General features: G+C 43.4%; 1 protein-coding gene across 1 annotated transcript; it reads left to right on the top strand.

Annotated features, from left to right (window-relative positions):
• Window positions 1–7,081: 7,081 nt before the first annotated feature.
• Window positions 7,082–24,520, top strand: HMGCS2 (3-hydroxy-3-methylglutaryl-CoA synthase 2 (mitochondrial)). The gene is made up of 10 exons (XM_012643448.1): window positions 7,082–7,250; window positions 11,438–11,892; window positions 15,684–15,809; window positions 16,357–16,521; window positions 18,255–18,432; window positions 19,070–19,240; window positions 20,445–20,551; window positions 21,110–21,235; window positions 22,262–22,373; window positions 24,077–24,520. Exons 1-9 carry the CDS (start codon window positions 7,147–7,149, stop codon window positions 22,366–22,368), a joined length of 1,539 nt encoding a protein of 512 aa, XP_012498902.1. The 5' UTR covers window positions 7,082–7,146; the 3' UTR covers window positions 22,369–22,373; window positions 24,077–24,520.
• Window positions 24,521–27,330: the final 2,810 nt, after the last annotated feature.

Here is a 27,330-nt window from a genome sequence, read left to right as displayed (position 1 = left end):
TTTGTTATGCCCATACATTTGAATGATAATTTGGTGTGTCATTTCTATAAGTATATTACTTCATTGTCTAATTGAGTCCAGTGTTGTCGTTGAGTACTGCAATGCTACTTGATTTTTGTTTCTTTTTAGGTAACCTGTCTCTCTAGAAGCTTTTAGAATGTCCTCTCTGTCCGTGTGTACTCTAGGTCCATTTTCTCCTTAACTCTCTTGTTCGTTCCTTTTTGAGTTTTTTGCAAATTGAGATGTGTCATCCATCTTTAACAATGGAAGAGACATCTTTATTAGTTCTTCCAATATTTTTCCTTTGGGAGTTCCCATTATTGTTGATACTTCTACATCTATTCTTCCAATTCTTTTCTTTTCTTTTTTTTTTTTTTTTTTTGAGATAGGTTCTCACTCTGTTACCCCAGCTAGAATGCAGTGACATCATCATAGCTCACAGCCACCTCAAACTCCTGGGCTCAAGCAATCCTCCTGCCTTGACCTCCCAAAGTCTTGACATTACAGACGTGAACCACTGCACTTGGCCTCACTCTTTCTTATTAACTTTCTTTCAGAGTTTCCCAATCAAATATTCCTACTCACTATTGTTAGTTATGTCTATCCTGTAATATTCCTCATCTAGCATATTCTTTGTTTCAACATTATATTTGTATATAGTTGAACATGTAATGACTTAGTCATGATTTCTTTTTAGTGCCTTGCAATGGGAAATCTTTGTCTTCTACACATGCTTTGGTTACTCTAAATTCTTGGTCTGTCTGTTTCAAAATTCTGTTTCAGGTGATGCATGTTGTTCAATGTGCTGTCTTCCTTTTCTAGTGCTCGGGCCTGTGGTTATCTTGCTGCGTGAGTTCGTGCTCCCTGGAGGTAGTGGATGCTCTCTTTGGTGCTGTGTGTTGGGGATGCACTGAAGGCCTGGTCCCGGTCTGTGTCCCTCAGGGCATATTTAAGGTGCAAGATAGGGATAATCCCACAGTAGAGAGCCCCAGACATTGCAGATCCACTGTTGACCATCCCTGTTTGTTACCACTTTCCCCAGAAGACTCCCCTGACCAAGGCTTCACATTTCAACTGCTAGGAAGAAATAGCATCAGGAAGAAATAGCATCAGGAAGAAATAGCATCAGGAGTAAGTATTGCTGGGCCACCTGTCTGGGGGATGGAAATGGAGGCTTGTTGGAGTGACTGTCAAAGTATGATCGGCCACCCTGCAACTCTTTTCATCAACTGGGCTCCACAGTGGGGCTGTACAATGCTCTCCTCTCACCGCAGCCCCGGCCATCCTCCATCCAAGGCTCCGGGCCCCTCCCGTTCCCAGCCCTGCCTCTGCCCCATGCATCCTCCAGGGATCCTCAGACTTCTCAGGGATGTCTCCCACATGTTTTTAAAACTTAAACTTGTTTTTCAAATTCATACTTTCTTTTTTTTCCTAATGCCTTCCAGGTTGATTTGGGAAGAGGCATTTTACAGCTTATGGTGGTTTGTCATATTGCCAAGTAGAAAAGTTTTGACATGATAAAATGCTACGCAAATACAAATTATGATAAGAACTAGGACAGATACTTGATAATTATCTATCAGTGAAATTCTGAGAACTCAAAAAAAAGAAAAGGAAGTTACTTATATAAATTGGGTATTCATATTTTTGTGCCATATTATTTGTTATTGGCATAAAATGACGGTAAGAACAGAATTTTCTCCAAACTGTTTAAATGTGAAGATGAAGGTTTGACAATAGATGCCAGAGAAGGGATGGCACCAGACACCTGGGTTTGCTCTCTGAGAGCCATGGACAGCTGTGCCACTTCTATACCAGATCCCCCCTGCCCCCCGCAAATATCAAGTCTTTCCCACTGGAGACGTCATATCTTCTTGCCAGGTTTGTTTCCTAGGTGATGTAAACATACAGGAGGGAACACCTGGAGTGGTGGCGAAACTTGAGAAACACCGGAACACCAGTGCTGATTGTTTTTGTTCAGAGCTGTGCCCTTTCCCCTACTTTCCTCTGATCCTCTCAACTTAATTGATTAGGAATTTATATACACTACCCCAGGGATCAGTACTCCTCCCTTGCCAACTCTAAGGCTTTAGAATCGAAGGTCTGAATGTCACTCCAGGTAATCATGAAAGGCGAGACCCAGCAAATAAGAGATTGGGCTAACCAGCAATAAAGTCATAAACAGCATTGGCTCTTCCCCTTCCATGGAAGAATACACATGTAGGTGCAATGAAAAAGCCCCAGATTTGGAGCCACGGCAGTAATAGCCACTCTGAGCCATTGTCACTTACTAATGACATACCCACAAGCCAGGAAGTGTAATTTCTCAAAGCATCAATGTCCATATCTTCCAAATGGTGCTAATGAATAATTCAGATCAACCCCCTAGAACTATTTTGAGAACAGACTGTATGTGAGAGCACCTGAAAACAGAAAGAGCAGCAGGTAGGCTTGTACTTTATTAGTGTCATTGTGAAATAAACAGAGTTTATTTCCAAAAGTATAAAGACTTCTCTCTAGGTCTAGACTTTCCGCAGAAATGGCTTTCCAACCCACTTTCGGAAAGATGGTTTCCTTGGGGTTGAGGTGTAAAATGCAAATCTGCGTGGGAGGGGGTTTCTTCAATTCATCAGTCATGGAACCCTTGGGCAAATGCGTCTTCAGAGTTTTTGTTAAAAGGAGGACTATGGGTTTCTGAGGTAGAAAACATGCAGACTTTAGGTGAGCCAAAAGGGGTAAATCTAGATGCCTGGGAATCTTGTTTATCATCTTGCTCTCCTAAACCAGCTCTCTTAAAAAATAAACATTGTTTTTGTAGACCTCACACTAGGTGTTTAAACTTTTAAAATCCCTAATAATCAAATTTTCTTACTCCTAATATTTTTCTGGCACCTAACATGTATTTTCAATGAATCCTACCTTTTATCAACACTGAAAAGCTGCAGTCTAGTAATTGAAAGACTCCAAAATCTCAAAGTAAAAATAAAAATATCTGTTTTCACTTAAGAAGAATCAAAATGTGGGTTCATTTATGTGTTTGGGAGGGGGTATCTTCTTTAGACACAAATGTTGTGATCCATTTCCTTCAACACATTAATTAATAGACAAACCAATTACTTGATTATGCTTGAGTACAGTTACTTGACTAAGTAAACAAAATTCACAACTAGTTTTGTGAAAAACTATAGCCTGATGGTTTTTTACTATTACTTCCCCCCAATTTATACTTTATATAATGCATTCCTGGTACTTCCTTAATCTATGAGTTTTCCTTATTCCAAAGAAACAACTTAATATTAAGTAGAACCACATGAAATTGCCACTTTCTCAAGTCAAAATGGCTCATGATTGACTCAGGTTATGTGTAGAGCCAGATACCTGGATTCAAAGCTCATTTCAGCCATTTACTATGTCTAACACAACAAATGGTTATATAATTTTTCCAACCTTCAGTTTTCTCATCTGTAAAATGAGCGTAACAATAGTACCAACTTCAGATAGTTGTAAAAATGAAACTAAAGAATGCATACAAAGTGCTTAGTATAATGCCTGGCATACAGTAATTGCTTAGTACATGCCAGCTTAAAAGAAAGAAGGGAATGAAGTTTATCCATCTATCTACCCAGTGCCTAATCTGTTATATATTCTAAGTAAAGTTTGCGTTAGATTGGATGGTTTTGGTCTTCAATTTTATCAAACTGCTCCATTATGTGTCCATAATCCTGTGTGAATGTTTGTGTAAGAGCTTAGTGTTCTTAATGTTAAAAGAAAAAGTTTAGACAAATTAAATTGAACAGAGTTTATTTAAGCAAAGAAATGATTCGTGAATCAGGCAGCACCCTGAATCAGTGCAGGTTCAGAGAGCTCCACCCAGCAACATGGGTAGGCAGTATTTATAGACAGAAGAAGCAAGTAGCATACAGAAACTGCTTGATTGGTTACAGTTCTGTAGTTGCCCATATGAGCATGTTTGGACAGTCTGTAGCCTGCAATTGGCCAAGACTCAGCTACTTGTCACAAGAATGTACTCTCAAGTTAGGTTGCAGTTTATTTACATATTAAGTTAGGTTATAGTGTGCTATTTGTGGAGGCAGGTTTAGGCCACATTTAATCTACTTTAGCACTATTCAGTTTCATCCACTTTCTCAGTGAAATAAGAATATTTGGGGATTACCTGGAGTGAGCAGCATCTGTGAGGAGTGGCCAGTGATTTGGGAGAAAACCATGAGATTGTCAGGTCCTAGGCTAAGTGAACTTTGAGAAAGAGGGAAAGCAGCCTTGCCATTTGCTCCTAATAAGGTCTGAGGTCTAATAAGCTGAAAGTTTAGGACCAACCATTGGGTTTGGCAGCAAGGAAGTCACTGGTGACTTTGATGAGTAGGATTTCAATGGAGTGCTGGGAACGAAAGCCTAAATGATCGATTAAAAACAGAATGGAAAGAAAGAAAAACACAGAGAACAAACATTTTTAATAAATTTTGCTATAGAGGGGAGCACAGATTTGGTGGCACACTCCATAAGACGCATAGGGTCAAGAGGAGGTATTTAAAAATAGGATTGTACAAGAACAATACGATAAGAACAATCTAATAGAAAGGGAAAATTGATCATGCGAAAGAGAGGGGATAACTCAAGAGTGCATTCTTCATGTAGAAAACGGGCAATGTAATCAGTGCTCAAGTGGTGACTCTGGCCTTGAGCCAGAGCACGGACTGTTCCTCTACATAGTAACAGTAAGAAGGCAGAGCAGGGGGTATAAAGACAAATTCACTTTTCTGAAGTTACTAATGGAATATGCAGTCATTCTATTCTGATTGTTCCTATTTCCTCAGTGAAATAAGAGTCAAAGTGATCGGCTGAGAATGAGCAGAGAGGGACTGAAGACAGAACAGAAGTCGGGATTAGCTATATTGGGACTGGGAGAGCAAATGGACTGGGAAGATGCAGTAGATCACCAGGCCGTGCTGCAGGTCCCCTCGAGATGCATGTTTGTAAATTTAAAGCCAACCGGTCAGCACGACGCTGTGTTTCTCTTCAGCCATGTTTAGCTGCTCATATGCAGACACAGAGTAGATCGAGAGTTGAATTTAGCCAAAGCTGAAAGTTCGCTAGGCCCGTCGGACAGAAAGCATAAATGGCAAAGTGATACAAGGGACTGTTCACGGTGAGGCTCTGTGAGTAATCTGAGCTGGGCAAGGAGAGAAAAGAGGTCATGAGGGTGATGCCAAAACTGTGGAGGACTCAATGGTGGCCCCAAAGGAAGACAAAGGTAGGGGTACTTTCAAAGCGAGCTGGGAAGATAGAGGTCGTTGGAAATTGGGATGCATGAAAATTAAATTGTGGAGGTGGTAATGACACTGTGATAACAAGGTCAAGGTTATGACTGTGGGAGGGAGGCTGAAGTCATGTGGAAAACAAATCATGGAAATGGCAACTCAGAGAGAGGCCGGGGAGGATGAATAATGTTATGTGGAGACTGGCGTCTCCAAGGATGTTGAGAGGCTTGGTGGTGGGGAGGAAGGCAGTGATCCCTGCACTTAAATTTCGTGAAGGAGGGGAAGTGGAACACGGTTGTTGGTTGGCTGCAAGAATGAAGGGCACTGGTGGCACAGACTGACGCCATGTGCTTTAAGGCAGCAGGGGTATTTGAAAGGAGGGAGAGAAAAGTACTCTGAAGGTACCAGCGAAGAGCAAAGGGGACACGTGCTTTGTTCTAAGCCCTGAGGTGCATCGGATATCGCTGGCCAGATGGTGGGACTGTCGGGGAGGCAAAGAGTGTAGCCACCATTTGAAAGAGAGACAGGTTAACAGAGACAAGAAGCCACAGGCATTTCGGAGCATTTCAGAGAAGAAATTGGAAGTGAAGGATTTTACTGATGACAGAACTTTGCAAAAAGCTCAGTGTAAGGGGACGATGTGACAGGGCAAGGTGGGTAATTGAGGTAGAACAATATTGCACCAAGATGTATGGAGATAAGAATCTAACGATAAAGACCTAGGCATCCTGGACCTCTGGGGACACCTAGAAATTCTCTATCTTTAGGAAAATGAACTCAGTTATACACCCCCTAAAGTAGGAACCACTCTGGCCTCTCTCTGGGTCCTCTACCACAGACTCGTATATTAGACGGGGGACGGCAGGAGGTGGGAGGGTTCACAAAACTGAATGATGAACTAGTGAGTGTGATCCTCATAAAAGGTAGAGGAAGATTGGGGCCATGAGAGGGGTGGAGGGAAACATTCATCTGGAAGATCAGATGGCAGGAAGCTCTTTATTAATAAGCAGAAGAACAAAGCGGTAACACTAGAATCCAGAGGCAAAAGCCGTGATCGAGTCCCTAATCTGCAACTTACTAGCTCCAGGTCTTTGGGAAAATCATACCTTTCTACGTATCTCTGACCTCGTCTGCAAAGCAAACCTTTCCTCCCTAGGAGACAGAGCTTCAAATGACAGTCGCTCCTTTCAGGCTCCTGTAACTCTGTTGTAACACTAGTTGCCCACCTGGAAATTGTGTAGAGTTGTGCGAATTTAAGGGTGGCAATAAAGACAGGCGAAATATAGCAGGGTCCCTAGAGTCTACAGCACAGCCTCTGTGCCAACACTCTCTCCCAGCTACATGGAGAGCTGCTATTCAAAGATCCATTCTTTTTGGTTTCAAAAGAGTTTCCTTGTAATGCATCACATTAAAATAATAACAGCTAACACCATGGGGCAGATTATGAACCACCCAGTGACAGTAACTCCAGTGAGGAGCCGGGGTCCAAGATAGGCCAGATGGGGTCACCCTGGGATGTGTTACAACAGGAACAATGTGAGTTCCCTCTTTCGGTGGCTGGGCAGAAATAAAGCTGCTGCAAGAGCCTGAGAGAGGAGGAGTCAGGCTGGCCATTCCCATACACGCCAGGAGCGGGGCTGTTATGTACACGTTGCAGAGATGATGTGTGTCTGTGACTTGCCCGTGTTCTGTGTGAGCCCTTTGGCCCCATTTTAGAAGGAGACGGAGCCTGGGTAGGCAGGGGCGGGGCTTCCAGAGGCAGGAGTCTCAGGGCTCTATAAAGCCCAGCCCGGCTCTGGGCTCCAGGCTCTGCTGGGAGTCTCTGCAAGGGCTGTGAGCTGCTGCCCTCTGCTCGCTCCTCCTGAAGGAAATGCAGCGCCTGTTGACTCCGGTGAAGCGGGTCCTGCGGTTGCAAAGAATGACGCAGGAGGCTTCCCTCACACCTGCTCGGCTGCTCCCAGCCGCCCACCAAAGGTGAGTCCAGTTGTTCCAAGGGTCTGTACAGGTCCGTCTTTGAGAAGCATCTTGGAGCCAGTAAAAGACAGTCAGAAGTCCTGCCATTGGAAAAAACTTAGAATCCTGGTCGAAAGTTGTCAAGGCTTGTGCACAGCCATAGACAAGCAACTTAACTTCTCAGGGTCTCAGTTACCTTGTCTCTAAACAGATATAGTTCCTTTCAGCCATAGAATTAGAGGATCCCGAACCTCTGACACATGCTGTGTTTGTGAACAACAGCATCTTTTACTCTGCCAGCTGCACAAAGCAGTAGAAATATCAGTACCAGGGCCCACAGCTCTCCCCGCTCCACCGCCGTTCCTACCTTGACACCTTGACTCTGCCAAGACCCTCAGGATTCTGTGCCAGCTGCACTGTTAACAGAAGCAGTGCTTTAAGTCACTGCTGTAAAATCTAAAATGGACTGGGGGTAAGAAGCTGTGTTTGTCCTGAGCTCCAGCTTTTTGAAAGGGGAAAGTAAAACGTAAAGATAAGAACGTATGTGTGTGTTTATGTGTGTGTTTGTGCATGTGCAAAGCACACACACACTCCTTTTCTTTGTAAACACCTCCTCAATGTGGCCCGAGTGCTTGTGTTTTCCAGTGAGGATGGTAACACAGCTATATTTGGTGCCTTGGGCTTCCGGCCACCTCCGTGTTATTATCTAACCCCTAAATCATCCCAGACACCTTAGGACTAGTCCTTTCTTTCCTTCCATTTTTTCCTTTGCATTCCGTGAATACTGAATACTTAGAAAAATGATTTTGACCTAGTGTTTTCCCTTGCTTGGTACCCAGGGAAGCTGGGTGCAGAGATGTGCGAAGCTTATTAGCGTCTTATTTTCTTCATGACACTACCATCTTTTATACTCCCTGCATCCCCGCCAAACCACTGCATACAGGTCAAATGTCCCAGCTCAGAATTTAACCTGTTTCTGTGTTATTTGCGAAGAAGAGATTGGTGTGGTACCTCTCAGTTCAAGCAACAGTTGGCATCAGCCAAGAGACAAACATCCAGTCCTCACCAACATTCTGACTTCTTTGGTTCAAACTCTGGAATCATCATTCACATTTCCCTCTGGGTGTGCTCACAGCTCATCCCATCATCCTTGGCCTAGGCTAACGTTGCTTTTTGTGGGGCACCTTTTCTCTACAGGTCTATCCTCTTTAATCCAACCTGCATCCACCCCAAGTCCAACCTAAGAACAACTCCCATTTCAGCATCTGTTTTTCTGCCTCTAAAATTAAGTAAGAATTGGTCCTCCACTTCCTAAATTTCTCATATATTGTCTCCTTACACCCCCCACACCCTCCTCTGCAGGGCCCCTTGTCCGTTCAATCACTCCCCACTGTGGCCACTCCTGCTTCCTCCGCCTCCAATTTTTCACAGGCAGAAGCTCTCTCATCCATCAGGGTTGGTCTCAAATGCAGCCTCTTCCATGAAGCCTTTCCTGATCCTCCAACCCAGAGACTCTCTGCTTCCTCTGAACTCCTGTGGGATTTTGCCCGTATACCTCTTGTGGCCTTCACCACCTTCTGCCTCTAAGTTGGGTTGTGTATGTGCTTATCTCATTCCTCACACAGTCAAGGAAGTCCTCAAAAGCCTTGTCCTCTTCTCTTCTTTGTCCAGCCCCTTCGCCCCCACGACCCCTCCCCAGCACAGTGCCTGGGTAGTCACAGTTAATTTTGAAACACAAGGGAAGGAGGCAAGATGGAGTGCATGATGCATGTTCTTGAACTAGACAACACCAGAAAAAAAACTGCTTTTAAATTAAATAAAGACATCATTCTTTAGAGAAAACACAAGATTAGAAAGATACTCTTAGCTACAGTGGTTTGATGCTCCTGGAAGCCTCTATGTGTTAACTTTCTTCAAGGCTCTCTAATCTATTTCTAGAAATAGCCCCCTACCAAGATGGTTACAAAAGTTACCACTGACTTGTTCTTAGAACCTCTCCTCTCTCCTTACAACCTTTGATTTCTAACAGAGAGGAGAAGGAAGGAGGCAGCCCAGAGAAGGCAGAGACTGGGGCTGAGGGAAAAGCCAGCTGAGCTGGCAGGACCAAGGGCTGGCTAACCATTAGCTCCTAGGTACTGGGAAAGTTCCTCCATAAATATTTGAGAGTACAAACTCCAATTATTTGGAGGATACCAAATAAATAAGGCAGAGAAATAATTTCCAAACCTCTCATGTCAGATATTATTGCACATTTAATGCTTTTTCTCACTGTCTTGTGATCACATAATCCATTTTTGCTTCACAGCAGTCCTCAAATTGATCTTCCTGGCTTGGCGCGGTGGCTCACACTTTGTAATCCTAGCACTCTGGGAGGCTGAGGCAGGAGGGTTGCTTGAGCTCAGGAGTTTGAGACCAGCCTGAGCAAGAGTGAGACCCCTTTTCTACTAAAAATAGAAGAATTAGCTGGGTGTCATGGCCTACACCTGTAGTCCCAGCTACTCGGAAGGCTGAGGCAAGAGGATCACTCGAGCCCAGGAGTTTGAGGTTTCTGTGAGCTATGATGACACCACTGCACTCTATCCAGGGCGACAGAGCGGGACTCTGTCTCAAAAAAAAAAAAAAAAAAAAAAAAAAAAAAAAAAAATTAAATTAAATTAAATTAAAAATATGACTTTCCTGATGGGAAAATTGGAGCTACCGGAGGCCCAGAATCCTAAAGACAATTGGTAGATACACTTAATCTGAGTTATTGCTCCCATAGCACAGAGCTAAATTTATAAGTCTGGCACCAAAGACAGTGAAGGGACTATTTCTAACATGTGAAAAACTATGAAGTTATTCTGAGCACATCACTTCACCAGTATGTGCCTTGATTTCACCATCTATAAAATGAAGAATGTCACTAAAGTGACCAGATTTCAAGTGCTTTCATGTGGAAGCACATGAGAAGTGGACTAGTGAGCTCTGTGCTTGTAGCCAGGAGGTGAATCTCCAGATTTTCACCAGGGGTTTAAGAGTCAGGGTTTAAGAGATGTAGATGGATCCAGAAAAGAAATATATTATCTCTTCCCTGTTCTACTGACCCCTTTCCCCTTTTCTCTATGCCCCTATTTAGAATTGCTCTTTCTGCTCTCTGTTCTTGCAGGTTTGCTTGTTGCACTATGTATTTAGCTGTTACAATGTCTTCCTCCTCCATTAGACCCTGTTCTCTTTGTGGGCACAAAGGATGTTTTATTCACTATTGTGTATCTTGGCCAGCACTGTGTTATCTGTGTTCAATAAATATTGGAAGGCAGAATCACAAAAAGCAGATAGGATAGAATCAAGCAGAAAACTTTCTTAAAAAGTAGAAAAACAGTGGATATGTTCTTGTGTATAAAAAAGAAAGAAGAAGGAGAAAGGAGGATAATGAGAGATATACTTTAAAAATAAATAAAAATTTTTAAATTATGTTCTATAAGGGCTTATAACATATGCAGAAGTAAAGTATGTGACAATAATAGCTCAAAGGCATGGGGAGGATGAATAAAGTTAACCTAAAGAAAGGCTTTTACACTATTCAGAAATTAATAGAAGCATTAATTTAAGGTAGAGTATAATAAGCCAGGTATGCATATTAAAATCTATAGGGTCACAACTTAAAGAAATAGAGGGGATAAAATAGAATAATAAATATTTGCTTAATCAAAAAGAATACAGGAAGGGGGAATAAAAGAATGAAGAATATATGAGGCAAATACAAACAAACAGAAAGATGGTAGGCTTAATTACAACTATATCAGGAATTACAATAAATATAAATGGACTAAATACTCCAATCAAAACACCACTATTGTAAGACTTGTTAAAATTTTTTAAAAGATTCAACTATGTACTGATTACAAGTGACACACGTTAAATATAAAAACTCTGAGAGGTTGAAAGTAAAAAAGGACAGAAAAAGATATGTCATGCAGACAGTAAGCAAAGAGCTAGTACAGCTGTATTGACATCAGAAAATGTAGAATTTATGGCAAGAGTTTTACAAAGATGAAAAAAGATATTTAATAAAAAGGGTCAATTCAACAGAAAGATGTAACAACACTAAATTTGTAGTTGTATGATAACAAAATATATTAAAAATGAATTAAAAGATTGCTGCATCACTGTCTTTTGAGAAAACTAGCTAGAGATCATTAATGGGATTTTGATTGTCATCTCCATCACAGGTTTTCTACAGTCTCTGCTGTCCCTCTGGCCAAAACAGATACTTGGCCAAAGGACGTGGGCATCCTTGCCTTGGAGGTCTACTTCCCAGCCCAATATGTGGACCAAACTGACCTGGAGAAGTATAACAATGTGGAAGCAGGGAAGTATACAGTGGGCTTGGGCCAGACTGAAATGGGTTTCTGCTCAGTCCAGGAGGACATCAACTCCCTGTGCCTGACGGTGGTGCAACGATTGATGGAGCGCACAAAGCTCCCGTGGGACTCTGTGGGAAGGCTGGAAGTGGGCACTGAGACCATCATTGACAAGTCCAAAGCTGTCAAAACAGTGCTCATGGAACTCTTCCAGGATTCAGGCAACACTGACATTGAGGGCATAGATACCACCAATGCCTGCTATGGTGGCACTGCCTCCCTCTTCAATGCCGCCAACTGGATGGAGTCCAGCTACTGGGATGGTATGTCCTGCCAGGGGGACTTATGTAAGAAAGGAGCTGGGGTTGGAGGCTGAATATTATCAGTTTTGCTTTTCAGTTCCCTGGGTGGCTTCATTCAGTGAAGGAAGAACAACGTAATCACATGGCTGCTGCTATCATCCAACAACCACAATGATAATAACCACTTAGACTTGTATATCTTTATACAGTTAGTTAAGTAGCATGTTCACACAGCCCTTCATTTAATCCTCACAACAACCTAGGAAGTGCGTGTTATACCTGATTTATAGGTGAGAATGTGGAAGATCTGATATCTTACACATAGTGAGTGGCAGAGGCAAGACACCAAACCATATGTAATATATTTCCCATTTTATTGTACTTGTTTCTCTTAAACATCTCCTAAATCTCTGAGAGAGAGATTGGTGATGTTGAAAAATTTATACATGTTTAGATGTTAAGGCAAAAACACCCTGGTAGAAATAGGCCCAGAGAATCACAGGATAGACTGTTACACAGACTATTTGTACTTTTTCTCCCTTTCCTGGCTCCTAGGATACTGCTTTTTGATTAACATTACCTTGTATCTTACTTATACCTCCCCCAGTGCTATATTGGAGGAATAATCCCTGTTTTGATGGCAAGAAAAGATCCGAAGTAAACAGTACAAGATGAGAGTAAGACACCCTGTCAATAATTATTGCAAGTTCCATAACCTCTTTGAGTCTCAGAGTTCTTATCTGTCTATCTGCCTTGCAGGATTGAATAAAATAATCCCTAGAGATGTGAAAGAACAGTACCTTGGCAGTCAAGGCATTCTATATTTACTAAGTTTGAAACTAGGATTAAAAACCCTGGAAATAATAATGAACATTCATGATAAAATTAAATCATAAAGTCTTAATGTTGACAGGACCATCAGAGACTATCTATCTAATTTAATATTCTTTGCTTTAAAAAAGATTCCAAGTGGAGTTGATCTCTGTTCATACAAGAAGAGACTGCAATTACATAAGTCCATCCCATGCTTCTTTAGCTGCCTACAAGGGCCCTCCTTCCCCATTAATGGTTCCATTGATAGGGGTTGAAGGTCTAGTCTCTATGTCATTGTCAAATCTGTTCTTACAGTGCTTCTCTAGTTTGACACTTGTATTACTACCTCTCTAGCAACTCCTATCACCATTACTACCACTAATATTTCCAAGCAAGTATTTAATTGGAAAGTAGAAACACAGGATAAGTGACATCCACTAGCCTTTAACCAAACATCAAAGAACCTGTTCTTGGAAGCATTGTCAGCTTTAATCACACCATTTAAAATGAGCAGATTCTGCTGAGTGGCCGGGTATTCCACAGATGAGGCCTGCAAATGCATCTTTCTTTAACATGATGTCTTAGTAGAAAAGTAAAAATAAAACACCAACTACTGAAATGTGAATTTTCAGTTTGTATTTGAAACAAAAAGCATATCTGAGCTTGAGCCTGACCTCCTGGACTACACACTCTGCAGGTGATAGCAACCACCAAGACCAGATGAGGCCAGTGTGCATGAGATCTCTGCTTCTGACCCAGCCAACCATCCACCTAGGGACCCTCTTTGGTGAGACAAAGTAGCTTTGGGACTCACCAGGGAGTTCTGAACAACTCTAGAGAAGAGAGGAGGGTATGAGGGAAGGAAAGAGTGGTGCTGGCTCAGATTGGCTGGGAGTCCCCAGATTTTCTTGTCTTTTTTTTTTTTTTTATGAAAGCAAGTGAAATTTATAGTTGTGGAAATACATATACATATTCACAAAAGGGTGTAAAGAGAAAGCCCCCTTTTGACACTCCATTACCACTTCGCAGAATTTAACATTAATATATGTATTCTTCCTAATTTTCTTCTACAATTTTTGTACCTGCAAGCATACACATATCTATTCAGTTTTAAACATTGTACATATTATTCATAATGTCTGATGTCTTAGAAATCATGCTGTAGCAGCATATATAAGGTCTATCTCATTCTTTTAAAAACTCCATAATATTCTATTGATGGATATGGCACATTTTATTTAATTAGTCCCATATAAATAAATAGATTGTTGTGGTTTTTTGCAATTCTAAATAATGTTTTAATGAACATTGTACAATAGCTTTGTATGTTTGTGGCAATGTGTTCTAAGAATAGATTCCTAGAAGTAGAATTGCAGGATAGGTAGATTTAAAAATTTGATAAAATGTGCCAAATTGCTCTTCAAAATGTTGTACTAAATTACATTCCTACAGTACATATTATCAAGCTTTCTAATCTTTGTCAATTTAATAAGTAAAATTGTAGAATTTTTGATTTGCCTTTCTTTCATTATAAGAAAGCTTGGATTTTTTATGACTTTTTTGGCCATTTTTGTGTTATATAACTTGTCTTTTTGATGAGACTTCTATAAATGAAGGAAAACAGCTTTTTGTTGGTTGCAGATATTGTAAATACTTCCCCAATTTGTCTTTTGACATTGTTTCTGATAGAAGGCTTTGACTTTCAGGTAGTCAAATTTATTGGCCTTTTCCTAAATGGCTTCTAAGTACGTCTACAGTTTCTAAATTTTTCACTCTGTGTGTGTATGCATATACAAAAAAGTATTGTTTTTTCTCCAGTTTTATATATATATATAAAATATATATTAAATGTGTATAGTTACATATGTTAAACATATAAATATTCTTAATATGTTTATGTAACTTATTTATATGTATTTTATACACACTCATATCATTGGGGGCAAAAACATTCTTTTTTATTGGAGTTGCAGTTGGATTTGTAATAATTCTCAAGAGAAGGTCCTCGAATTTCAATGAATTTGGGTTGGAGTCCTGATTCTGAATCCTTATCCTACCATTTATTAGCTATGTGGTTTTGGGCAGGTGACTTAAGCTCTTTAGGCCTCAGTTTCTTCATCTGTGAAGAGGAGATAACTATATCTGCTATATAGGCTTATCATGGGCATTAAATTATATAAAATTAAGGCTCCCAACTCAGTGGTATGGGTGAATACTGGGGGCTTCGTCACAGTTTAGACAGAATACTGGAATTGCTGCTATGTCTCTCACACAGACTCAAGTTTGGGGGGCAGTACTTCTATCAGATGAAAGTAGAACAAATAATAGTCAAGACAATTATTTATTGTCCAATAGATTGCCATAGAGTTAGTTACTATGGATCATTTACATTAAGTGTGGTTGCTCAGCATAAACTCTTTTCACAATGAAAGTAACACCAAGCAATTCAAGGCCCATGGTTTAGGATCCAGTTAGAATTGAGTTTGAATATCAGATTCTATACTCAGTAGGTAATGTGACCTTATACCAGTTACTTAATCTCTCTGGAAGGCAGTGTCTTCATACATAAATGTGGACATTACTTCCCTCACTGGATTATTTAAAGGATTGTTTGAGGACACTATTTTAAATGTTAGTTTCCCTCTCTATCCCTTGCCTTTTATGATTTGGGAAAAATTTCAGGATCATGGAGTGCTGTAAGGTGATCAGTATAAAACTAAATTATCTCCCAAAGTTCCAGTTAGTGAATTTTTCACTGAAGTCAGAAATAGAATTCTGAATAAATAAACATTTTACAGTTAGAGTATCAGGACACTAAGTTTTGGCTTTGCATTTCAAGTGTATCACCAGTCGTACTAGAACATAAGCTCCACAGGGCTAGGGTTTGTGGTTTTGTTCACTCTATTTCCAGTACCTAGAATTGTGCTTGGCACACAGTGGGCACGCAGTCTACTCTAGATTTGGTAGTGGTGATAATCACTTCCTGTCTCTCTTTACAGGTCGCTATGCAATGGTGGTCTGCGGTGATATCGCTGTCTATCCCAATGATAATGCTCGTCCCACCGGTGGGGCTGGAGCCGTGGCTATGCTGCTTGGGCCCAATGCCCCTTTGGCCCTCGAGCAAGGTAAACCATTACCAAGAGGCTACACATGGCACAGACAAATACATGGCTCCTAATCCTACATTGGCATACCTGCTACTCAGGGCTGAGGTGTGGGTTTGAAGGTGGTATCGCTTGCCTCCAAAAGACTGGCCTGAGAAGCAGGGATTAGGGAGGAAAGGAAGAGGGAATCCACGAGGTTTCCTCTTCTGCATCATCAAGCATGGGAATAATAATTCATGGATGAGTCGTGCGGGTGCCTTAGGGAGTTGTGTGGGTGATTGACTCTAGGAGGTAACTGGGTAAAGAGTGAAAGTCTTTCCTGTGAGACTTGGCTTCTATTCCAGGTTTTGTTAAGCCCACACAGGTATGGAAAGGGGAATGTAAACCTCATTTATGTAATACCAATGACCTATTCAAATCCTTTTGAATATTTGAGGGATGTCGTGTGGGCTCAGGCTTGGGCACGGGAGACAGGTAAAGACCAGGAAGCCCTTGTTACATGGTTCTCCCATCCTCTGTGCTCCAGGTAGTCTGTGCAGTCTCTGAAACCCTCTGTGTGCCTTTCCAGGGCTTAGGGCAACCCATATGGAGAATGCATATGATTTCTACAAACCAAATTTGGGATCGGAATACCCAGTGATGGATGGGAAGCTCTCCATCCAGTGCTACTTTCGGGCCTTGGATCGATGTTACGCATCATACTGTCACAAGATCCAGAACCAGCGCAAGAGAGGTATGGGCCTCGTGCAGCAAGAAGTGGGGGCTCTGCTTACAGGGGCCAAGAGTCTGTACCTTTGCCCTAAACTCCTAAGACAAGGTCTCCTCTCTCCTTCCCTGAAAACCATGTTAAGAGAATTGTTTCCTGTTCCCTTCTTATACTCCTTTCTGGGTCTTTGCTGAAATCCACGTGGATGTCATTTAAATTCCAGTATGAAATTGCCTCTAACTTGAGCTAAACGAAAGAAAGCAAAAAATCCAGGCCTAAGCCACCAGTATGAAACCAGTGGGTGTCAGCCACCTGGGAAACGTGTCCTGACCTGGGGTGAACACATCCTCAGGGGTCAGGATTGGCTTCTGTTTTAAGTCAGGCATGATGTGACTCTTGATTTGTAGTTTGCCACCTTTTAAAGTCATGTTGGAAATTCTTGTCTTATCTTATATTTTCTATCTACTAAAGTGTTACCAGTGATTTTTCTCTGTATGGTGGTTAATAGGTCGATTTTATTTCCATCTTTAGTTTTGGAATTTCCCCGCTAAAAAATACATACTGCTGGCTGGGCTCGGTGGCTCACGCCTGTAATCCTAGCACTCTGGGAGGCCGAGGCGGGTGGATTGCTTGAGCTCAGGAGTTTGAGACCAGCCTGAGCAAGAACGAGACCCCCGTCTCCACTATAAATAGAAAGAAATTAGCCAAACAACTAAAAATAGAAAAAATTAGCCGGGCACGGTGGCGCGTGCCTGTAGTCCCAGCTACCCGGGAGGCTGAGGCAGGAGGATCGCTTGAGCCCAGGAGTTTGAGGTTGCTGTGAGCTAGGTTGACGCCACAGGACTCTAGCCCGGGCAAAGGAGTGAGACTCTGTCTCAAAAAAAAAAAAAAATACATACTGCTTTCATAATCAGAAAAGAAGTGAATAAATCTTATTTTAAAAATACAGAGAAACCCACTTTAAAAAAATAGAAAGTATCTTACCTGCTTAGCCATGCCCAGATGGGTATCTGCAAAAGGCAGGTTTCAGTGTGGGAAGGAGCATATATTGAAGCGCCAGGGCATGGGTGCTTTGCGAGTGGCATAAGGAGACACATCTTGCCCCTCTCTGCTGCACTGGCTGGGGCACTGCCTGCCATAGGCAACCCCCGTGGGTAAGAAGTCACCTTGGGCCTCTGCCTCTGCCTATCCACTGTAAAATTGCTATTGGCTAATTGCTCTTGCTGCCTCTGAATTCTTGCAGCATTTTCATGTTACTCCTTATTCTCACGTGAAATCTGACGGATGCTACTTTGGATCACAGCACTAAAATATAAACTTTCCTAAGGGCAGAAGTTGCATTGCCCTCCTCTGCACAGTGAGAGAGACAGTCAATAATGTAGTGACAGAGACAGGTGAACCTAAATCCAAAGCCAGACTCTTCAAGTTGGGTGACCTTGAACATATGATTTTACTTAATTTTTTGAAGACTCTGTTTCCTCCTCTGGAAAATGGAGAAAATGGTACAACACAAAGTTGATATGGGGCGAGCATCTGTCAGGGAGGCTGGCAATAGTAGATATGAGTATGTTTGTTTCTTTCTCTTCTTTCCTTATACGAAGAAGGGCTTAGTAAAGGTGTGAGAAATGAATGAACAAACCTTATATGTGTTTGCTGGAGGCAGGAACTAGTTCTTTGGGAGGCCTAGAGTTCTTTGGCACCATTAAATCTGAGACAGGTCGAGATGTCTCATCCCTCATGCTACATATTTGCCTTCACAGTTCTTCTTCCAGCTGGCACCAATCAACCTTTCACCCTTGACGATTTCCAATTTATGATCTTTCACGCGCCCTTTTGTACTATGGTCCAGAAATCTTTGGCTCGCCTGATGCTCAATGACTTCCTGTCAGCCAGCAGCAACACACAATCCAGCTTATATAAGGAGCTAGAGGCTTTCAGGTGAGTCCTGTTCATGGGGTTCCTAGGGGCTCATGAGGGGTGGGCAAGGAGGATGCTCCCTCATGCCTTGAGCCTGGGTTACTGGCACTCCTGTGGGGGCAATGGCAACCCTCCAACACAATGGAAATGATACCAATTCCTACATGGGGTGATGGGTTATTGTAGCTATTCCCTGCAGTATTTTAACTAACGAGAAACAGGAGTAGGGAGATTGGTTAAAGTAGGGTATATCATGTCACGGACCATTCTGCAACCATTAAAAATAATGTTAAAGAAAATGATTTAATGTTATGGATAAATACACACACACACACACACACACACACACACACAGAGTTTAAAAGGCATGCTAAACAGAATGCATAGTATGATTTCATTTCTAATTTTCTAATACACTTTATGAAAGTGGAGATGGATTCCCTAAGAAAAATATAAAAAATATTCCCTAAGTTTTATCTCTGAATGGTAGAACTATTAGCGGCATGTGGTTTTTTTTTGTGTGTGTGCTTTTATGTATTTACAAATGTTGTAATAAAAACACGTCCAAAGTCTCCTCTCTAGAAGCTGTTACTCTTCCCCTTGCTCTCTCCCTCATGCCCTGTGGCTTCTCACCCGGTCACTTCTGGCTGCCCCACAGGGGGCTAAAGCTGGAAGACACCTATACCAATAAGGCCCTGGAGAAAGCACTTTTAAAGGCCTCTCTGGACGTGTTCAACAAGAAAACCAAGGCCTCCCTTTACCTGGCAACACGCAACGGGAATACATATACCTCATCCCTGTACGGGTGCCTGGCTTCGCTTCTGTCCCAGTGAGTACTGCGTCTGGCTTCACCTCCTACATGCCCCCTCCATGGTCTGATGGGTCAACCAAGTTTGTTTCCTTTTCTGGTTCAGACGTTTAAAAGAAAGGAAAGGAGAGAAGAGGCAGGGAGGGAAACAAGAGGAAAGAAACTTGCTTCAAAGGTATACGTATAGGCAGATTTGCAATCTGTATTAAACAGTGATTTCCAAAGTGAAGTACATGGATGTCAGGGGATGTGCAAGATCTATCTGGATGCAGCAATAAAATAGTAGAACTCCTATGCATATTTTTGTCTCGTCTATTTAAAAATCTCTATATGCTTAGTAGAGCATGGTGGTTAAGAGAGTCTAGCTTTAGAGCCCACACCCTGGGTTCAAATCTCTTTGCCACTTATTAGTTCTGACCTTGGAAAAATACTTAACCTCCATGTGCCTCACTTTCCCCATCTGCAAAACATAGATAGTAATAATATGTGTGCTACTGTTTTGATGAACATTGTCTAAAACAATTAAAACAGCAGTGCTCAGCAGGTGCTCAATTGCTAGCTGTTATTATTTATTTATTTATTTTTTGAGACAGGGTCTCACTGTGTCACTAGAGTACATAGTTCACTGTAACCTCAAACTCCTGGGCTCAAGCAATCCTCCTGCCTCAGCCTCCCAAAGTGCTAGGATTATAGGTGCGAGCCACCATGCCCAGAGCTAGTTGTTATTTCTATTGATTTTCTGTTTTGTGGGTTTTATAAGGAAATACCACATATAACATAGAAAAAATAGTTGTGGGTGAATCTGCTCAAATTATTTACTGATGAGGGATGATCAAAATGTTACCACTGTTGAACCATTGCTGGTCAACATACAGCCTTGAGGGTGAGTCCAGTGGTCTGGCCCCCATTTGGAAGCACCCTTGGAATTCACTAAATTCATCTTGTCCTCATGAGTTCCGGGAGAAGTTCCATTTCCATTTGACATTCTGTTGTGTTTGCTGTGCCTCATGTATCTTGGATTTTAGCTGCTCTCCTTTTGGAAGCTTTCCTGCTCCTGGGCCTGTCCCTGGGGCCTACCAAAAGTTGCTTTTCATGCAGAGGGCCCAGAACCATTTCTAGCTGCATGAGGTAGACAGGGAGGAGATCGGCCTGATAGGTGGGTGCTTTATTTGAAGTGCGGAGTATAATGCCGATGTGTTTGGGGCTTTGATTTTTCTCCCTGCAGACACTCTGCCCAGGACTTGGCCGGCTCCAGAATCGGTGCCTTCTCCTATGGCTCTGGCTTAGCAGCAAGTTTGTTTTCATTCCGAGTGTCACAGGACGCTTCTCCGGGTGAGTCTCAGCTTTCTGTCAGGCACTCCTGACAAAATTCGTCTGGTGAAAGAAACCAGGTTGTGATAAAGAGCAAAGAAAATCACTGAAGGGATTTAAGCAATGGAGTAAGTTTGTCTAATTTATGTATTTAAAGCACTTCCTTGGCTACTACTTAGCGACTAGATTGAAGAGGAACAAGGGGGACATGGGGAAACCAGTTTGTTCCAGCAAATAGCCCAGTCAAGAGGTAACAGTGATTCGGTTGCAACTGATAAAGAGAAGTTGACGAATGTGAGCTATCCAGTGGGTACATGATGATTATTTTTTGATTGATGAGATCCAGGACACATATCTAATTACTATGTGGGATATACCTTGACTAAGTAAGTGTGTCTGCCTGTATGTTTTGCTAACATTTATATTTGCTTATGACATCTTGGTGTTCTAAGCCACACTCAGAGCACTTTTCCCCAGGGTGCGAGCTTCCATGGAAGCTGGCTCTGTGTTGGACTTGTGGGTTGGTGGTAGTGACAATGACAAGGAAGAAGGTGTAACAATCTTGCTTTTGCTTCCCAGGATCCCCCCTGGAGAAGCTGGTGTCTAGTACATCAGACCTGCCAAAACGCCTGGACTCCCGAAAGCGAATGTCTCCTGAAGAGTTCACGGAAATAATGAATGAAAGAGAGCACTTCTACCCCAAGGGTAAGAAAAAGGGCAGGAAGAGAGGAAGAGAAGGTAATTCACCTCGGATTCCATGCCATGATACTGGACAATGTAGTGCCATGGAAGTATAGTCTTTGAAAATGCTTTCTGTGCAACAGTTGAAAGAGTCCAGACTTGGGAGGTAGATATCCAAATTTAAACCTGAGTTGCGCCACTTACTAGCTGTTTGTCTTTGGGAAAATTGCTGAACTATTTTCAGTTGTCTTATTTCTAAAATCATACCAATTTAGCAGAATTTCCAAACAGATTAAATGAATTACTATACATGAATACGTTACCAGTACATCCTACTGTCTCTTCCCATTGCCCCCTTTCTCCACCAAATATAAAAACAAAATGTTACTCCAAAAAAGCAACAAATGAAAAGGAAACAAAAGCCAAAGTTAGCACTGGAGAGACCAGATGGTGATTTTAAAACAATGGTAACTATATCTTCTCAAGCAAAACTTTGGGCACGTGGTTTGCAGTATGGTCTGAAAAGGAGACAGAACATATGGAATTGGGAATGTTCCAGAGAACCTAGACCTAGTGGTCATTGATCTCATCTGGATCAAGGGATATGTTTTAGCAAAGAAAAACAATGAAAACAAAAAGAGGACCTCTGAGATGAACACCAATGGACAAAGCACTGAAGTAGAGCTAGGAAGAAAGTCTCTATTATGAAACAGAGGCTCTGAGGGTGCTCCTCAACCTAGGTACTCTTGCCAGAAGGATGCCATAAAGATTTCAGTGGAGGAAGGGTATGTTTACTGTAGGGGAATGTTATACCCTTATAATATAATTTTTAATAGTCAGGCCTTAAGTGCTAGATCCAAGATGGCTGCTCCTCTGGCTCTTCTGCCAGTCCAGTGTTCTCCATTTGGTGTATTACAGGTAACCCTGTGGCCCCTTGCAACACAGCCAAGAGACCCTCACTGTGAAGCTGCGGACGTCCCTATTACTATTTTCTTTCCCCAAAACTCATGTAACTCTTTGTGAGTATTGCCTCTTCTCCTCATTCCACAGTGAATTTCTCACCACCTGGTGATATAAACAGTCTTTTCCCGGGTACTTGGTACCTGGAGCAAGTGGACCAGCTGCATCGCCGAAAGTATGCCCGGCGTCCCATCTAAAGGTGGTAAGTGAGCATTTGCAGGGTTGGTGGCATAAAACCCTAATGTCTTCCTCTAGTTCTGATACTGTAACCAGGCCACGGAGGGTCCATAGCTTCCAAGAGGATCAGAGGTGGGGAGTTTGTACCATGAGGACCAATTAAAATTCCTGGGGCTCTTTGCCTCGCAAGGGCAGAAGCTGGGTGAGGGACACGTTGTGAAATCTTGAATGTGAAAAAAAATGTGTCTGATTTGTTTTACCTGATCTGCTCAAGATAGGAAGCTCTCCTAGAAGCTTGATAGAAACAAAATTAGCATCCATGAGAGGGAGCAGGCTGTGAATTTAAACCTGTGAAACTCGTTACTCCAAAAAGATGAGATCAGTAATAAAGATGAATAGCCTCAGAAAAGGTACACACCCATGTGTTGGGGACATTCATAAGGAAACAGGGTGCTGAAGGTTCTGGTAGAGCCAGATACCTCAGGTGGAGGGAGCCTTAGGCTAAGGGGCTGTGTAGCAATTTTCCTTTTGGGGGGAAGCAGTGAGGTTCAGAATATTAGTGCGGACAGGTGTAAAGAGAAGAGAATTGGATGGAAGAGGAGTGGAGTGAGAGGAGAAGTGGGAGAATTCTTTATGGTATTTTTAAGAGGAAGAGCAAGGATTCAGGATTGGAATCTTGTAGTCCATCAGCCCAGATATCTGCCTTCAGTTTATCGACCAAGTAGCTGAGAGAAGCAGAATGGAAGAGTGAGAAGGGATTTCTTTTATCATAAATCTCAGTTAATACAGTCCCCAAGCTCAAGTTTTCCCCTCCTTTGGTAGATGAAGGGGCAAGAAGGAAAAGGTATGCCAAGGCAGGGGAGGGGACAGGGGAAGGGAAGGAAGAAGTCAGCGGACGGACGGAGGAGACACAGATAACACCCACGAGAGGAAGGAGCAAGTGCAGGGGTCGGGGCCTCAGTCTATTCCTAAGCACGGGGCGTTCTTGGTGCCAGGCTGCCTGAGCGCTGTGGCCGGAAGAAGGGGGCTAGGAGAGGTGGACAAGCGGGCTGCCTGGCCACAGCTGCAGGACCGTGAAGAAGTGCAAGCCCAGGAAGGCAGCCCATAGGACTTTGTACTGCCAGGCAGTCTGTGCGTGTATGTTGGCTTGTTTGTTTGAAATATGGGTCTTAAGGGCAGGTCAGTGGCAAAGAGGGGTATTAAATATGTCAACATAGATTAGTCATCAGAAGGACAGAGAGAGATTCGTGGTTTTCCAAGGAGAATTTCCAAATCAGGCTCCCTCCCTCTCATCGGAGACATGCCTCTCGCAAGCGCTCAGGCAGCATTGTACCTAAAGAGGAAAGCTGGTGCTTTTGAACTTTTCTCATGCTGACTATTCATATAAGGAATGAAGCTACAACAGTGAGGTTTTAGCAGAAATAAGGGCTGCTGTCAGTGCCACGCTGAGGAGCTCTGCCGGCCTTTGCACCGCCCTACACTGCCCAGCCTGTCCTCCTCTCCCAGGCAGACGTGTGCTGGGGACACTGCCCGTTCCAGCCTTGGCTCCCTGGCATGCACGCGGGTCCCTCAGACGTCCAGGCCTGGCGCCGGGTGGGTGGCGGGAGGCCCAGACCGGGACTGTGGCTAGGACAGCCCCTCCGCGCAGTCTCGCGTCGGGCAGGCGCAGCCCTGGGGTGGGTGCCCAGGGTGAGACCGGTGGTGGAATGATCTTTTGTCTCTTTTAAGTTCTACAGATCTGCGGAATGGCTCCTGGGGAAAATATGCTATCAGAACTTCTGCCCGAGAATCATAGTGTTAAAATCGGGCTCTAAAGCTGGTAAATAAATTTGAATCGACATCGGAACCCCCATAAGCGTCAGAGCTGTAGAGTGAGGCACCACTCCTAGAGGACCCGAGCACCCTCTCCGGCTGCAGCCGCTGTCTCCGGCTTTTGGTGTGATGGACCGGGGATGATGGGGGGATGGAGAGAAGGCTCGCTCTGAATCACTGGCCTCCAGAAATGTGATCAGTTGTCTCTTCCACGATCCAGAAAAACTTCCCTATTTGTTAGAGCTTTATTATTATTAAACTTCAGTGCTATTCTGTCTTTGTTCATTCCTTAAGGTTTCCTGTGAATTTCTAAATTTTGTATTTTGTTCTAAGCTAATAAATGGCAATTAAAAAGAGAGGAGGAGGAAATGACTCCTGGATTTCCTGGAACCCAGAACACAAGAAGTGTAGCAGTGAACACACACAACGCATAAGCCCGCCAGACTGCCCGGTTGGAGAGCTGCGTCTTCGCTTCACATGTCCCCTTCTCCGCTGCCAATTCCATTCAGTTTCTGCAACATGCCAAGTATTATGGCAGGTGCAAGGCAATTAAAGATGGTGGCACATAGCTTCCCCCAGCTCACTTCTCCAGTCTAGAGAGCCAGCAGACAGGGGCCAGCAGGCGCTGAAAATCACACCTCCTTGGTCATACCTTGCCAGTGTTATTTGGACAAATAAACGCAGGGCATAGTTTAATAGGTTAAGTTTATGCCTCCTCCAGCCAAAAAATAATAATATATATATTAAATTAAATTAAATATTCAGCAGGAAATTGTTCCACTAGAGGATCTTTCCCCCTTGGGCTGGGGCACTGCTTGTTCCAGGGTCCTCTCGTGAAATGGCAATGGTTCAGGAAGATAGGGATTGAGTGAGGAGGGGAGTGGGAGAAGATGGGAAGACATCAGGTTGTTGTTCCTTTTAGAAAGTTTCGTCAGCGACTCCCACGAAGAAAGGGCACTTCGGAAGAGAGAGGATTGTGTCCTTGGCAGGGAACAGAGCTGTCCGGGGCAGGGGCGCGGAGGGGCGGGAGCATACGGATACACGTGGGAATGTGACCCTGGGCCTCTCCCCTTCACCGTTTTGCTCAAGGCTGTTCATGTCACAACAGCCACCAACAAATCCTAGATCAGCCCTAATTTGCGCGGCTAATCGGGCATCAGCTGACTGCCGTCCCCGCCCCTGGCGCCGTGCTGCGGACACCCTGCTCTAGCACCAGCCGCAGCTGCAGTTTAGCAGCCCCTCTTTGCTGCCCCCTGCTGCCCGCACCTCCTCCGTCGCTGTCTAGAGCCCTCAACCTGGTTGGTGTCCCTGGAAGGACAAGATCTGCCTTTTCTAAAATCTCTGGAGCAGTGTCGGTGTTCCTGGGAGAAAAGCCAGTATTCACCCGAGCTCTCAAGATACAGGACACCAGGCCTGGCCTTCTAATCACACAGGAGTTCACTGTGGGGTCTTGGCGCTGAAACTGTCCCCTACCGCCCTGGCAACCAGGACCTGCCATACCACCTGCTGCTGGGGCCAGGCCTGCCTCCACTAGGGATTCACCTGGACACAACCCAGGGATGACAGTAAAAATATTTAACAACCGGGATAAACGATGCCCATACCCCCACACACCAGCTGGATATCAGCCCTGGTTCACCTGCAGGGTGTCAGGATGGCACTAGCCATTGCCACCATTGCACACACAGAGGTCCCTGGTCCCCTTCCTCACCAACTTTTATACCAAGCCTGAGGCCTTCCTCCAGCAGCTCTGGGATCCCCTTCATTAACACTGACACCTGCCTGCTCTGAACACAGCCCTCTCCGCCTAGTAAGGTCTGCACATGAAGGAATGAGATTCCAATTACCCTGTCGACACTTTCACCCCAAAAGCTGCTGATGCCACGCAAATGAAGAACTTCCCTGTGTGGGCAAAGAATCACCCAGAGGGACCTAGAGCAGGAAAGAGGATGGCATCCTAGGCAAGTATTGAGCCATGTTACACTCATCTCAAATGGCAATACTCAACATGGGATATTGAAACAGATGTGAATGGCCCAGCCCACTGACCATGACGCAGCTGCGGGTCTCTAGGGGGAAACGCTGGTCATACACACACACACACACACACACACACACACACATACACGCACTGATCACACATACACTGATCACACACATAAACACACTGACCTCACACACACACACACTGATCTCACATACACACACACATACACTGATCACACACACCAACACACTGACCTCACACACACACCAATTTCACACACACACGCACACACACACGCACTGATCACACATACACTGATCACACACATAAACACACTGACCTCACACACACACTGATCTCACATACACACACACACACACACATACACTGATCACACACACCAACACACTGACCTCACAGACCGATTTCACACACACACGCACACACACACGCACACACACACACACGCACACACACGCACACACACGCACACACACACACACCTGTTTCTTAACCCCAGGGCTCCAGGAGTCAGCATTTTGAGGCATTTCCCACGTGTGGCCCCAGCATTTGCCTTGCCTCCACCACTGAGCTTACAGAAGGCATTCTGCTTCCCAGCTAGCATGCACAAGAATGAAATTCCACTCTAAAGTTAGGTGATGCAGAGAGGCCACGTGCCACACGGTAACACAAAAGAGTTAATGGGATCCTTCCAGCAGCACCATCTGGATTTTTTAAGATTTCGCTGTGTATACTTAAGGTATACAACATGATGTGATAAGATATATATATACATATATATATATGTAGTAAAATGGTTACGTAAAGGAACAAATTAACATATCCATTAACTCACATAGTTATCCATTCCCCTCCCCACCCACCCACCGTGGGGTAAGAGCAGCTATAATCTACTCATTTAGCAAAAATTCTCAATACAGTACAGTACTATTAACTATAGTCCTCATGCTCATGTACATTAGATCTTTCAACTTATGCATCCTACAGATTTGCTACTTTACACTCTTTGACCTCTATTCCCCATTTCCTCCCCGTGCCCCACCCCCTGACCCCAACAACCAGTTTTAGTCAGTATCTCTATATATTTGACCTTCTTTTGGTTTAGGTTCCATGTATAAGTGAGATCATGCAATATTTTTCTGTGTCTGGCTTATTCCACTTA

Source organism: Propithecus coquereli, unplaced genomic scaffold (assembly GCF_000956105.1).
Source record: "Propithecus coquereli isolate 6110/MARCELLA unplaced genomic scaffold, Pcoq_1.0 Scaffold197, whole genome shotgun sequence".
NCBI lineage: Eukaryota > Metazoa > Chordata > Mammalia > Primates > Indriidae > Propithecus > Propithecus coquereli.
Note: the sequence above shows the minus strand (reverse complement) of the source record. Positions and strands in the feature narration are given on the sequence as shown.